The sequence below is a fragment of the Corvus hawaiiensis genome, chromosome 12, assembly GCF_020740725.1.
Source record: "Corvus hawaiiensis isolate bCorHaw1 chromosome 12, bCorHaw1.pri.cur, whole genome shotgun sequence".
Taxonomy (NCBI): Eukaryota; Metazoa; Chordata; class Aves; order Passeriformes; family Corvidae; genus Corvus; species Corvus hawaiiensis.
The window spans coordinates 1,620,709-1,635,789 of NC_063224.1; the positions used below are offsets into that span (position 1 = coordinate 1,620,709).

Here is a 15,081-nt window from a genome sequence, read left to right on the forward strand (position 1 = left end):
TGTTCAGCTCAGTCTCTTAATACAAGGCTTAGTGTCCCAGGAAAAACAGCAGTTTTCCTTTATTTTTGAGCTAGTACCTCACAAAAATTTATTTATCATGCCATCATTTGTTGCATTTAAATAATTAGTGTCAGCTTAGAGGCCGAGGGTCTGTTTGCGAGTAGAAAGAATCAGAGGTAAAAAGTCTTTGATAGTCCCAACATTGTTCTGTTGGGATTAGACTTGGATTTTAGTCAGAAAGTGCTGTGGTACTCACAGATGTGGGGTTGTATCCAATGGTTTCTTGTTTCCCAACAAGTGCTATGGCTGAAGATGCCCTTTCCCTGTCACGTCTCGTGCTGGTGCCTCCTGGTGCTCCTGATCTGGCAGTATCTGCTTTAATTTAGTGTGTCACTGACTAATTAAACACTCTACAACAGCTCCCACGGTCAGGGAGGGAGAAAAGATTCAGAAAGAATCAGGCAGAGCAGACTTTGTAGGGTTTTAAAATATAAATAATTGAGAGCAGAGAGATGAGTATGGCTTCTAAGTAAGAAAGAAGGGGGAAAAAACCCCCTTGCACATCTCCATTGAAGCCAAACCCAGATGTTTTCCTCCCTTATTAAAATATGGACTAAAAATACCACAACTTTACAGTTCTTGAATTGTTGGAAATGGTTTGCAGATGAAGTCATCAGGCTCTTTTTGTTATTATCCATCTATCCCTGTGCTTTCTGGGAACTCTCTCAGGGTATTCTGGACTCCAGAGATGACCTGGAGAAGGGCACAAACAGAGGACTTTTTTTTCCCTTGGTGTAAGTGCTGATTTTTCAATCCACGGATGAGTTGGAATTTGCTAAATTAGGCTGAGCCCTGCGACAACACGCTCCTGGAAAAGGGATACACAGGAGCGAGGAGAGGGAGAGGAAAATGGAGAAAAAAAGAATCAAAATGCAAATTCTCCCTGGAAGGGGAGAAATAGGGGTTGTTTCCTTGGCTTTATTATTTTCAGAGGAGTTTGCTGGTGACTGCAGCAGTGTAAAGGGAGAGCTTTTCAGGAAGCTTTGGAGGGAACCTGTTTCCTTATGGATTTTCCTGAAAGGCTCTTTGCAAATGTGTTTCTGTTGATTTTTTTGTTCCAGGTCAGCCATCAGCTGGGCAGTGTGATGGATCTGTTCAGCACCAGCCTCTCCCTGGCGGGTCTGCAGCCTCCCAGTGACAGACAGATTGATGGCATCGACCTTTTACCTGTCATCCTGCAGGGCAAGCTAATTGACAGGTCAGTTATTATCCCCGAGCTGCCAGCCCTGCTCCTGGCTGAGGGGATGCCAAATTCAGGGCTGGTTTTTTTAACACCAGCTCACAGATACTGAATAGAAACTGAATGGGTGCAGCTTTGCTCCCACTCTGTGAGGTGGGGCAGCAGCAGAGCTTCCCACTGTGCTCCCGCTCCGCTGGAACAAGCTGGGGTGGGAATTCCTGACATGTGGCATGTTGCCATACAGTGGAGTCTGGGGACAGATGAAAATGTCACAGGGTTAGCAGGGATCCCTGGAACAACATATGGCAGTAGGGGAGATAAAAGCCTGAGAACTGGAGCCTGGCTGGGGGAGAATCCATTATTTATCACTGGAAAAGCAGCCTGGAGTGTGCTGGGTGCTTGTCCTGCTGCAGAGGTGGGAGGTAAAGGCTGTGCTGCTGCAGAGGACCTGGAAACACACCTCTTCCCAAGGTCCTGGATCTGGGAGTGCTTCTGCAGGGATAGATTTGGGTGGAAGACCTGGAATCTTTGTGTACTTTCAGCTCTTGGGCACAGGCACCGAGATCTGACAGCAAATCCTGCCGAGAGGTATTTTATTGGAACTGTCAGAGGTCAAGAGAGGTCTTGGAGCTGGGATTTTGGTGAGGAATTTGGCAGCCTGGGAAATCTGGCTACAAGCGTATTCTTTGGGAGATAGCAAGGAAACTTATGCATGGAAAACATTTCTGGAGCTCTTTTCTTCGTTGGATAAGAGCCTTTGTGCTGTGAAATTCCTCCTGTGCCTGTTAAGCAAGGAGCACACCTGAGTGTTACCTGACAGGAGCCTTGCAGGTTCCTCAAACGCAGCCTGGCCCATTTTCTGGAAGTTTGGAAAGTTTCTTTGTTGTTTTAAAAGGGAATTTCAGTGCAGGCACCAACCCCTTGTTTGTGTTACAATAAGAGTCACTTAAAGCACATTGTGGCTTTTTCCTTCTTTTTTTTTCCTTCTTTTTTTCCTTCTTTTTTTTTTCCCCTAGACCTGACCAAGATGAAGTTTTCACAGCTCCCCAAAAACTTTCCAGAAGATGCAGTTGTTGTGTTCTTTTAAGCTTAAAAAGGAAAAAGTGAATGGGGGGGGAAAAAAGAAATCATGTGTATCAGAATATTGAGTACAAGCTGGAATCCTCCTTCAAAATAAAAAATGTATTTTTTCAAAAAGGAAAAACCTAAAACCTTCAGTCAAAGGGGGACATAATTGGTCAAAGATTGAGTGTTCATGGGAAGGAAAAGGAGGCTGGAGCACTTGGTGGAATATTTTTGGGAGATTTTGTTGATGGGACTGGTTCAGATCAGGTGCTGCAGTTTGGCAGGTCTCTGGCTGCCTTTATTTCACTTCCAGGTGTGTTAAGGATGCAGGAATGGGCCCTTCTGGGAGCAGCTTCCCCTTCTTCCTGGGGACCAAGATGTTTCCCCCTTGTTCCTGGTGGCAGCTCGTGGTTACAAAGGAGGGAGGCTCGTTGTTTGTGTGAGGCTGTAAGAGCTCTAAGGCCACTGCTGTCATTCAGACAGGGATATTTAAATTTCACCTTGCATTTAGGGACAGGTTTTTCAAGGTGGCATCACCAGAGTGAGTCGTTTTTGGGTGGCATCTGAGAAGGAAAGACAAAGGCTCCCCCTGACAGTGACAAACAGCTCTGCCCTCGTGTCCTGTCAGCAGCCCAAAACAGCTGGAGAGAAGAGCTGACCTCGTGTGAGGAGCTGCACCAACAAATCAACCCCCTCTCCTGCAGACAGTCCCTTCCAGTAAAATTTTGTGCTGTTCCCTCAAACAAACCAGGAGTGTTTTGTTGGGAAAACTGACAGGAACATTGCTGGGATGCCCAGGGAAGTGCACAGATGCAGCAAGTGAGATGCATTTCCCAGATGAATTATTAATTAGGGAAACCTCTGGGAACAAATGCAGCTTTAACAGTGTGTTTACATGCTGCAAAGTGAGGTTTGGGGGGAAAAAATTGATAGGAGTTAAAAGCACAGCAGGTCTGGCTGCCAGGTTTTTCCATATGGAGTTTCTCGGAGATGTCATCCAGAACACGCCAGCAGCTGGTGTCCTCCCGGCCACCCTGTCCGTGTGACACTGACAGCTCGATGGCAGAGCTGTGGAGCTGCTGGGAAGAGGAGGCTGAGCATCCCAGAGCCCGTGAATCCCACTTTTCCCCTCCCACCCAGGCACTTGAGAGCTGTTTGACGTTGAAACCGCCACGCTCCAGAGGAAATCCCAGGGGCTGAGAGTTCAAGGATTAACAATCACTGGCAGCCAAGCTGGATAATGTTTCATTCTTGCACCGTGTGAGCTCTCAACTTGATGAGCACTTTAAGAAATGTTAATTGAAAACCTTGCAGAGGAGACTATTAGGAGGCAGCCTGTTCCTGCCTGATATCCACATGGGAAGTCAGATGCCATTAAGGGGTTTGTGGCCCTTATCAGGAGGCTGGGCCCGGGCTGTTGGTGTTTCTCATGCAGCTCTGCTCTCCTTGCAGGCCCATTTTCTATTATCGTGGCAACGAGCTGATGGCAGTGAGAGCTGGGCTTTACAAAGCTCACTACTGGACCTGGAGCAACTCCTGGGAGGAGCACAGCAAGGTAATGGCACAGGGACCTGTCCCTGGAGTCACCGGATCCTGGGGACAGGCACCCTTTCCGTTGGGGGATGTCACCATGCTTCAGGCTCCTCAGAGCTACCAGGGCTGCTGTGCAGGTTTATGTTGGATATCAGGAATATTTCTGCCCCTAAAGGGCTGTCCAGCCCTGGCACAGCTGCCCAGGGAGGTGGTGGAGTCCCAGTCCCCCTATTTATCAGCCATATGGATGTGGCACTTGGGGACATGGGTCGGTGGTGGCCTTGGCAGTGCTGGGGGAACAATGGGACTCGATGGTCTCTGAGGCTTTTCCAACCTAAATAATTGTATGTTCCTAAAAAAACAAAGGAGACTGGTCTCACACACCCCCTCTCCTGAAATCAGGGACAAAGAGAGGAAAATGAGCAAATTCCAAGTTGTTCTGAAGGAGGCTCCCTTTAATCAGCACTTAATCCCCCTTAGTATTGAATTTTCCCTGCTGAATTCTGAGCTTTTAGGTGTCCCCTTATGGTTGGGCTCCCTGATCCTTGTGGGTCCCTTCCAACTCGGGATATTCTGTGATTCTGGGAAGGTCTGGAGCCTGATGCCACACTGACCACTTACCTCCAAATTCCTGGCACAAAACACCTGGTGCCCTGAACTGTTGAAATGGAACTGGGATGAGTTTGTTGGGTTTGTGATGGTTTGAAAGGAAAGCTGTAGGAAAGGCCCAGTGGAGAGAACAGCAGTGCTTGAAAACAGTGAAATAAATGTGTTTAACCTGTTATCAGTACTTTTGTGAGCTCACATCACTGTGTGAAACATTTTATTTCTCTAATTTATTCACTTCCTGGCTGATCTCCTCACAGTTAGATGTTAAGCACTATTATTTCCTTTTGGGTTTGTGTCTTTCTTGGGCTCTAAACTCTGGGGCATTTGCTGAGTGGCAGCTTCACTCGTGTGCCTTGCTGGAGGTACCCTCAGACAGGAACCCAGTGCATTAAGGCCCAGCTCTCAGCAATCCTGGCAGCAGCCTGGGCTTGGGGAGGGATTGTTTGCATGATTTTTTTTTTAATGCCTTTTTTTTTTTTCTTTTTTTGAACTTATGGAAGGTCCTCAAGGCATCACAGGTGCAGAACTAAGTGCTGGTGACATTTGTGGATATAAAAGTGCAGGGATTCTTTCATTGGGATGTCCTGGGGGGTAGAAGGAAGTGTCAGCTCCAAGGGAGTCGTTTACATTCAGGGCTGTAAATGTGTGTGTTTGTCTTTTTTCAGACTGCAGTGCTCCAGGAGTCAGAGCTTGTTTTACAGGGAGCGAGGAGGAAAGGAAAGTTGGCTCTAGAAATGTATTTTATGTTCTGTCTCAGTGCTAATTCCACACAGATAAAATGAGATCATTTGTTTGTCTTGTGTGTGAGTAAAACCTGTTTATCACCCGTGGAGGGTTTTCCCTGGGTGGGAGGAACTGGGAGCTCCTCTGTCCTTGTGTTTGGTGTAGGGTGGCCTCCTGCTCTTGCCATGAGCGTGGCAAATTCCCACAGGAATTCTTGCTCTCCGTGGTGATAAAAGCACATAGCCACACTTCCAGCCCCAGTTGGGAAATAAATAAACCCCTCCATGGAACTAAACTTATCCCTACGTGTCTGAGTGTGTAACAGTGATAATGGGGACCAGCTACTCCTTCCAGAGGCTCTCCCACTGTGAGCAGTGGCAGTGCTGCAATTAAGGAATATTTATTTCTTTCCGAGTCTTTGTTTAACTGCTGTCTGATAAAAGTCAGCAATTATCCTGTACATCAGAGAGACGATTACAAATCCACTCTCTTTCCTGCAGCTTGGATCACATGAGCTTGATGTGGGGAAAATTGGAGCACATTAGTGGCCAGAGCAGCCATTAACAACACGCAGAGGAAGCTGAGGCTGAGATTTGTTCCAATTCTCCTCATGTCCTCGAGCCATTAATTACAAACCTCACAAGTTTAAAAATAGAAATAAATCAGAATGCAGAGCAGTTCCACAGTTCCCAGCCCTGTTGGAGGAGTTTCTAAGCTCACCTTGCAACACACTTCCCTCTTTCAGTGACTGGGCTTCCCAGCTGTGTTGATGTTGGACTCTGGAATCAAAAAGGCCACTTTGTTTGCTAATTCCATTTGAAAAACAAATATAAATCCATGCACATCTGTGGCATTTGGAATTCTGACTGTTGGCCTGTTTGTTCAATAAGTTTGATTTGCTATCCCAGTAGAACTCGAGCTAATGAGGATTTGTTAATTGTATGATCGTCAGAGGTCTTTCCAAATAGTGAAGACTTCCAGATATGAAACTCTGTGTCTGAAGGTCCCCACTCAGACCTGGAATATGTGGTTTTGTTGTCATCCATTGGAAAGAGAGCTGAAGTTGGCCAGATGTGGCAAAACAGCTACCTGCACATTTTGAAGAGGTTTGTTTTATGGGTAGGTGAATATTTCATGATTTTGACAGACAGGGTTTAGCCAGACCTCCTTTCACTTCTAGCATTCCCTTGGTAATTGGCTGTGTGGGAAATCACTGGTACAGAAAACTTGCCCTGGGTTTAATGCACGTTTTTGTTTGACTTTTAGGTGAGATTATCCCATTAACGCAGCCAGAACCCTATTTTCATGTTGATGCTGGAAAATGGGGAGCTGGTGCCTGTCCTGGGTCTGTTTAGGATGACCAGGATGGGCGAGGGAGGATGTGGCCCCTCACCTGGAAAGCTGTGTTTGACTGGGGTGTGAGTTGGTTCAGTAATAAAGAATGTACACACAAATAAAAACGTACCAGAGAGACACAGCCTGCAGAAAGCAAAGCCTAGGAAAGCAGAGCAGGGATCTGAAGGCTCCTCTCCATATGGCACTCGGAATATTTACTCTGGAAACATCCCATGCAGGCAGCACACAGGTTTACAGTCATCCTCAAGTCCCACGACAGAAACATGCCCTTACTGGTCTGCATCCTCTGCCTTATGGCCTGGGATTAGGACTTGTCATCTGACACACAGATGAATTGTGCTCTTCTGTTCTTCCCAGGTTTTGTTTATTTTTTAACCCCCAAGCCATTTTTTTTCTCTAGTCTGACTCCTGTCAGGAAGTCTTGTAGTCTCTCTCAGTGCTGGAGGATACCTTGATGCTGCCTTTTCTGCTGGATTAACTGGATTTCTTGGTTCTTGAGGGGGTGGTCTCTTGAAAGCATAAAGGGAAGGCTCACTCTACAGAATCAAGTGGGAGTAAGCATTTTGTGGGACATTTTCCCTGTGGATTGCACAGGATGCTTATTAGGAGCTGTTTACCTGGCTTCCATCTATATAGGTGGCTCATGTTTACATAATTTGACATCTCTGACATTCAAGAGGTGATAAATGGGACAGAGAGAGATGAAAGGAAGCCTGACTTGAAAAATGTGTTTGTATTTTTAAACAGTTCGACAGAGGCAGAGAAATCTCCCTCCTGCATGTGGGCTGAGTCCCTGGTGCTCTAGCACTGGTGGGTGGAAAGCTTTTCCATTGTTGTTCACCTTTTTTTTTCTTGTAGGAAAAATCAGCAGTGATAAAAATAGCCACGTGTGCAGGAGCGAAGGGAGAACTGAGGATAAACCTGGGGAGATCCCTCTTGGACAGTGTAACACACAGGACTTTTACTGGAAGTAACCTGTAAAATCCTGGGGGTTTTTGAAAGTAGGAGTCTGAAAGGGGGAAAAACGGGTGTTTTCTATAAATTTACCTGAGTAGGCAGCAAATCCTCAGGAATTTCCTAATTTAATGCTGCGTAGAGGAGGCAGGAATAGGAGGTAGCAGGAGAAAGGAAATTTCCTTTTCTCTGCCTGCCACCAAGAGTATCCAGCACAGAACAGCCCTTGTACCTTCCAAGAGCACTGATGCAAGAAGGGAAAAAAATAATTAAGGGGAAAACGTGGAAAACGCCCTTGGGTTGTCGGAGAGGGGCTGATAACATCAACCTTTGTGCTGTCAGCTTGTTCGGAGCCTTCAGTGGGGTTCCTTGAGCGCTCCTGTGACTTTAAAGGCTGGGTGGAGGCGCCTGCCAGCAGCCGCTATTGTTTTAATGCGAAATGCCAAAGGGGTTATTCCAGTCAGGCTCTGTGATTGCCCTTCTCCTCCACGTGAAGGGATCGATAAAGCCTTTTCTGCGCAGGGGATGTGAAGTCAAGTAGAACCTCACAAATAATGACATTTGATTGTGGTCCTCTGAGCGTATGAACCAGCCATCGATCGGAGCTCGCTGAGCTGCCCGTCTCCGGGGGCTGCCCATCTCCGGGGGGCTCTTCCAGCCTGTTAACACATTAGAAGCAATTTTGGGTGCACGGGGGTTGAAGCTTGGCACCCACACTTGGAGCTGACTGCTCATCCCAAGGAGGATCTCACCGGGAATGACCGGCAGAGCAAGGACACCTGTGCTGTGGCAAACAGCAAGAAGCGACATTCCCGGCTTCCATTGACAGCTGCGCTCTTCTCCTTGCGGTGTTACCCTGGCTTTGGTGCCCTGGGTGGCGTTGGTGGAGCGAGGAGAGCGGAGCAGGAGGCAGAGCCCGGCTGGTGTGGCTCCAGCCCGAGGTGCCGCCTGCCAGGCGGAGCGGCTGGGCTGGAGCCAGGCTGAGCGATTGCCAGAGGGCTCCCGTTAACACGAGTGGTGATTCAATCTCTTGGCCGCGAGCCCAAACTGGCAACCGGCTGTGTTTGTCTCATGTCTATATTGACACAGCATCTGTGGGCCATTTGCTCTGGAAATTAAAGCTGTGCAACCAAAGGCTGCTGCAGCCCAGGGATGCAAAAACAAGCCGGGCTGTGTGATTGCTGAGAAGGACAGGGAGGGTGATCGCTGAAAGGCTCACCTGGTGGGCAGGGAATGTTATGTTTTAATCAGAATAAATGAAGGAAAGGATTGTTGGAATCTCTCCTGCAGCAAACGGGTTTATGTGGTGGTGCAAAACACTGAGCTGGGCAGGAGCTGAGCTGTTCTTGGTGCCACTTGATGCTCTCTGTGGGCTCCCTTAGAAGGCAGGAGATGCTCCAGGCAGGAGCTTCTGGTTTGGCTTTCAGGCTTTTGTGACGGAGAAAAGCTCCAAGAGTTTGCCGAAACACAGGGAGTGACCTTTGTGCTGTGTTTGATCAGTGATCCCTGCAAATCGCACAATCCTGGAGGTTGGAAAAGCCCTCCAGGTCATGGAGTCCAACCTGTGACCGATCCCCAGGTGTGAGCACTGAGTGCCACCTCCAGTCCTTCCCTGAGCACCTCCAGGGGTGGGGACTCCATCCATTTCCTTGGACAGGGAGCAGGGACAAATATTAGGAATGTGCTTAAACTATTGATCCCTGCGTGTTGTTATCAGCAATAACAATTAATGCCATTAGTCTGACAATAAACAGCTTCCAGGGAGCAACAGGACAGTTTGGTTTTGGGTGGTGGTGTCCTGGTGGGTAGGACAGGCTTAGGCAGCCCTTGGCTCTTCTCCAGCTCCAGACATCACCATATCTGTACAAAAGAAATAATATTGAATTTTATATATTTATATCTTTTTTTTTTACTCGTTTGTTGATGAATAGAAAATCCTTGAAGCTCTCTCTGCAGGCTGAATATTGACTCTCACGCAGGACATAAAAATAGCAATATTCCATTTCATTTGCAGGGATAAAGTTGGAATGCCTTAGAAATGTCCTAAAATGGTATTCTTGGGTTTTTATTTATTTACCTATTTGATTTTTCTCCACTAGACTGCTTTTCAAGAGGGCACTGAGTGCTTAAATTAGAATGACAGGTAGCTTTGGGCTGGTGGCATCAGGCAAATTGTCCCAGCACTTTCTTTCCTGGGAAGCTTTGGGATTGAGTTTTGGAGTCTGGGCTACAAGGATTTCCTAGGAAACACGAGATAAAATAGAAACAGAGCAATGTCTAAACAAACACCCGAGAGACGAAAATCTTTCACACTGAAGCATTCGCAGCCGAGGAGCATTGTACCAATTAGCAGGCTCTTAATTAAATTGCTTGTTTGATTTGCATCCAAATTATAATTTGGATGTTATGGAGGCTTTGATACCTTTTCATTAGCTGGTCCTTTTGTGGGGGAGAAAAAAACCCACAAAAATCTCTTTTCCCTGTGTGTTTCAGAGGCCTGTGGCGTCACAGGGTGGAAAGGTCAATCAGTTTTGTATCCATTTAAAGTCCATTATTGGTAGGGCCACTCCAACCTATCAAGCAACTCCCTTATTTTTCCAGTCAGTGATTCAGGAATCTATAGCTCTGTGCAGATAAATGGGATTTCATGGGCTTCTAAACTTCTTGCTTTATTGAAAAGCAGAATATTAACTGCTCCACTGACCAGCTGTCCATTAAAAACATGGGATATTTTTAGAAAATTGTTTGCCAATCAAATCCTACCAACATCTGTAGAGAGCCTTTTCAGTTTGTTTTATAAGCAAATGCTACAGCTGCTTTCCCACTTCCATTGAAACATTCCCATTTACCTGCTCTCCATGTCTCTGTCCGTGTCTCGGGGCACTTTGGGGATTGTAAGGAACAGCGTGGGAGCTGGAATTGTAAAACCCAGCTTTAACAAGTCCATTTGGGGCCGGGCCTCGCTAGGCTGGGGGGGCCCTGCTTTATTGGCTTCTCAGGGAAATGAGTGCTTTTGCATTTTTGGCTCTTCCCGGGGTTTAAATGGGCTCTGTTGGCCCTGGAGGCTGCAGGCCAGGGATTAGGGAGCTCCCAACTGGCTAATCAGGGCTGGGAGGGGAGCAGGAGCTGGCAGGGCTTCGGGGCAGATGGAAATGGCAACTCTGGTGCCCAGCGAGCACTTAACCCCTTGCTGCTCCCAGTTGCTCTCCCCGGGAGATTCCCAGTACCTGTGCCCTTCATATCCACTGCTGCTGCAGGGAAAACCCCACCTTGTGCCCCCCCAGATTGTCAGAGACGGGAATGTGGGAATGTCTCCACTCCCTTCATCCCCACTGGCATGGCCAGGGCCAGCTGAGTCCCTCAATACCAGTTTGCCATGAATCAAATCAAAACCACACCAGTTTTTTTAAAAATTAACCAGATTTGCTTCATTCTTCAGAGAAACTGATCCTTGAGGTGCTGGCAGGGGGGTTTTCAGGGAGGCTGGCAGGTGCCTGCTGCCTCTCAGGGTGTCTGGATGTTTCTCCTGGGGTTTTGGTTTTGATCAGAAGTGCCAAGCGATCCCATCTTCCTGGGGCGTTCCAAAGCCTTAAAAACCAGAGAGAAAACACTTCCCACATGCAGAATTTTAATGATTAAATGCTTCCACCTCTTTGTCTTTTGTTCTGCCATTTCATTTTAATGAATATTTCATTGGGATTATATTTTTATAAGACAAGAATTCACGGCCTTGCTTCAGCTCTTATGTCAGTGCCACACCACTTGGTCACCTTATTTTACCCCTCCAGCTCAGAATGTGTTTTGCAGACTGAACTCTTGGTTTAAAATAATTCTGAGGTTCGTTGGTGTTTTGGAGCAAAGTGCTGGAGAAAGTGGCATCAACTCAGATTTTGCTGCCTGCCCTGCATCACCTTTGATGACCTCTCTCCTTTTTCCTGCAGGGCATTGATTTCTGTCCTGGCCAGAGTGTGTCTGGAGTGACAACGCACACCCAGGAGGAGCACACCTACCTGCCACTGCTCTTCCACCTGGGCAGGGACCCTGGTGAGAAGTTCCCATTGAGGTGAGCCACTTCATGAGGTTTCATGAAAACTCAGCAGTGTCAGCATTCAAAATTCATTTGCTTTGGTAGCTGGTTCTTGAAATCTGCTTAAAAACTGTCCCAGAAAGCCACTCTGGGAAATAATGGCTTTCCTGCTGAGGCTTTTCCTCAGGAAAGAGAAAGGACCGAACCTTGTTTCCAGGTGGGCAGGTGAGGTGGGTGTGCACACGGACTTGTCAGTCTGGTTGTTCCTGTTCTGTGTCCTGCAGCCCCTCAGGGAGGAGGGAAACCCCCATTTTTGGGCAGGACAGGGCTGAGTGCAGCACAGCTGTGCAGTCAAACAGAGCTGCTGGGGAGTTGTGCCCTGGAACTGGGAGTTCTGGGGCCAGGGAAGAAACAAGCAGTGGTGTGTGGTGCTGGAATCTCTGGAGGGCAGACTGGTAACCTTCCAGTCTCCTACCCTGGCCAAGAGAGCTTCTCCAGAGGGTCTTTAGCAAGAGGACTTTGTGCCCAACCCTGCTCTCTGGCCTCGGGCTCTCCTGGCTGTCTGAATCCATTTTCCTCTCTCTAAGCCTGCTATTGTAATGTTTATCTCTGGCACACACCATGCCCTGAGAGATTCCCGCATGGATTTATGCAGGCAGCAGCCAGGAGAGCCCACAAAGAGCCCTGCCACCTCCAAAAACGCTCCCAAGGTGTCCCCACCTCCTTCCCTCCCTCCCTGCAGCAAATCCACGGACAAGCAGCCTCATCCCTCACCAGTGGCTCCGACTGGGAGAGTGTGGAAATAAATCAAGAGGGAACAAGTGCTGCTGGGACTGCCTGCCCAGAACTGGGTTTGTGCAGCAGCCTGGAGAGGCAGAGATGTTTTCTGAGCTGACAGGGCTGCAATTACTCAACTGTTTTGAATAATTGAGTGGACACACTCAGCCTATTCCTTCCAGAGGAACTGAGCCTGTGCTATCCACTGAATATTTTCACTGGAGAGAGGAGGGGAGGGAAAATGTTTCCATTCTCTCTCTAGCTTAACAGAGCACTTTGGAGGTGCATCAGGCAGTGGGTAAAGCTCTCTGGGAGCTCTGCTTCCACGGCATTCCAGCACTAATGAGTGAAGCACAGCTGCAGCTCCAGGGCTGTAAATACAGCTCAGTGGAACTAAACTGGGCTGGGGTTCCAGGCGAGAGCTGGGCAGTTTAACAACTGTTTTATTTCCCAAGGGCTTGGAGTGCCAGGACACAGGGAATGGCTTCCCACTGCCAGAGGGCAGGGATAGATGGGATACTGGGGAGAAATTCCTCCCTGTGTGAGGGTGGGCAGGCCCTGGCACAGGGTGCCCAGAGAAGCTGTGGCTGCCCCTGGATCCCTGGCAGTGCCCAAGGCCAGGCTGGATAGGGTTTGGAGCAGCCTGGGATAGTGGAAGGTGTCCCTGCCCATGGCAGGGGTGGCACTGGATGGGCTTTAAGGCCCCTCCAACCCAAATCAGGCTGGGATTCTGTGATTCTGTTTTAGGAAATGAGTGTACAGAAATAACCACTTTTTCCAAAAATCAAACAAAGGGGTAGCAGTGACTGAACTGTAGCTCGCCTGCTGTGTTTGTCACCTGTGTCACCTGCTCCAGGCAACCCTGCCTTGCCAGGGGATTGCACTGGATGATCTCTAGAACTGCCTCCCAACCCTAAATACTCACATTGTGTTTGGGATTCTGTGACAGTGTTTGTGTTCCTCTGGATTCAAGGCAGAGGAGCTCTTCCCTCAGAGGTGTTTGCAGCACCTGCTTCCCTGTGATTTCTCTGTTCCTTCCCACCACCATGGAGTGAGCATTGAAACAAATTCCAGGGTTCCATCTGCAATCATTTCTCATATGGCTGCATTGATTTTTTGGATATTCACAAGCTGTTGCTTTGATTGAATTTTATGGCAAGATTATGCCCCGATTATGGAGAGCTGTGCTGGTGTTTATTATGCAGCCCCTAATAGAAACCCTCTTTTTAGCAAGCCACTCTTCCTTTCTCCAGCACATTCTGCTGCTATTGTCTCCTCTCTGGTCACAATGGAAAACTCATGGGAAGTGGGTCTCCTCTATCGAATGTGGTAATTAAATTATCCTCATTTGTGGAGCTGTTCCTGGTGTGTATTTTTATTTAGCTTAATTATCCCCCTTGGCAGGGAGCCTGCTGGGAGTCCCGACACTAATGTTTCTCCAAAGGGAATCCAGCATCCTCCTCCCAGCCTGCATCTGTCTGTCCTTACATGCTGGCTCTGTTCTCCCTGCCTGCTTTTGCTCACTTTCTATTACATTTATTCCTTATTTAGTGCAGCCTTTTCTTCTCCCTTGAAATAATTTTAACAATCTCTCATCTCTCTTGATTTACGTGAATTTGGAGCGGGGTCACATGCAAAGGCACCAGCAGTGGGTGTCAGTGCTGCTCAGGGAGGCCTGGCATCACAGGCACCTCCAGAGGGATTTGCTGCTTCTAGATTTGGGATCTCAGAGCCAGGGAATCCCAGGAATCAGCAGCTCAGTCGCCTGCAGCAACACCCTGTCCTGCAGGACACGCAGAGACAATTCTTCAAGGCTGCAATTTCACAGATTCAGGGAATGTTTAAGACTGGAAAAAACCTTTAGGACCATCAAGTGCCGTTAACCTGGCCCTGCCAAGCCCACCACTGCTTGGGTTGGAACAAGATGAGCTTTAAGGTCTCTTCCCACTCAAACCATTCCATGCTTCTGTTACTCTGCATTAGGAAGATGAATGGATAGAAATAACTTCTTTTTCCAAAAATCCAACAAAGCTTTTCAGTCTTTGTTGAAGTGGCTGCTAAAGAGATGCCTGAGGATGCAAGTCCTGCCAGATCCAGAGGCAGCAGGTGACATGTTCAGCTCCCTGCCTTCCTTGGTGAGGCAGGACAAGTCCTTCCTCTTCCTCCCACGGTTCGCTGCATTTCCTGGAGCCTGCCTGCAAACAATCCCAGCCAAAGGAGCTCCCACAGGAGCACTTTCCATGCAGTGCAGAAACTGCTCAGGCAATTCCAGGCAGGTCCTGTCAGCGTGCTGGGGACGCGTCTGGCAGGGCTGAGCCATCTGGCACCCTGCACTTGTGTTCCCTCCTTGTGCTGCATCCCTGCCCTCAGCTGCTCTGGGAACAGCAGGGCTGGGACTTCTCTTGCTGCTGCTGCCCCTCTGGGTTTGGCTGGATCCCCCCTGCACCTCAGTTTCTGCCAAGGGACACAGTTGTGTTTGCTCCTTTGCCTTGACATATCATGGAATCCTGGAATGGTTTGGGTTGGAGGGACCTTAAAGCTCATCCAGTCCCACCCCTGCCACGGGCAGGGACACCTTCCACTGTCCCAGGCTGCTCCAAGCATTGTCCAGCCTGGCCTTGGGCACTGCCAGGGATCCAGGGGCAGCCACAGCTTCTCTGGGCACCCTGTGCCAGGGCCTGCCCACCCTCACAGGGAGGAATTCCTTCCCAATATCCCATCTAATCTGGCAGTGGGAAGCCCTTCACCTGTCCTGTCTCTCCATCCCATGTCCAAAGTCCCTCTCCAGCTCTCCTGG

At 48.4% G+C, this 15,081-nt stretch overlaps 1 protein-coding gene across 1 annotated transcript in view; it reads left to right on the forward strand.

The window, feature by feature from the left end:
- The window catches only part of GALNS (galactosamine (N-acetyl)-6-sulfatase), a 40,016-nt gene that overhangs the window by 15,584 nt on the left and 9,351 nt on the right, over positions 1–15,081 (forward strand). Inside the window, 3 exon segments of the mRNA XM_048316255.1 lie at positions 1,122–1,258; positions 3,758–3,860; positions 11,422–11,543. Coding sequence (XP_048172212.1) covers positions 1,122–1,258; positions 3,758–3,860; positions 11,422–11,543 — 362 coding nt within the window.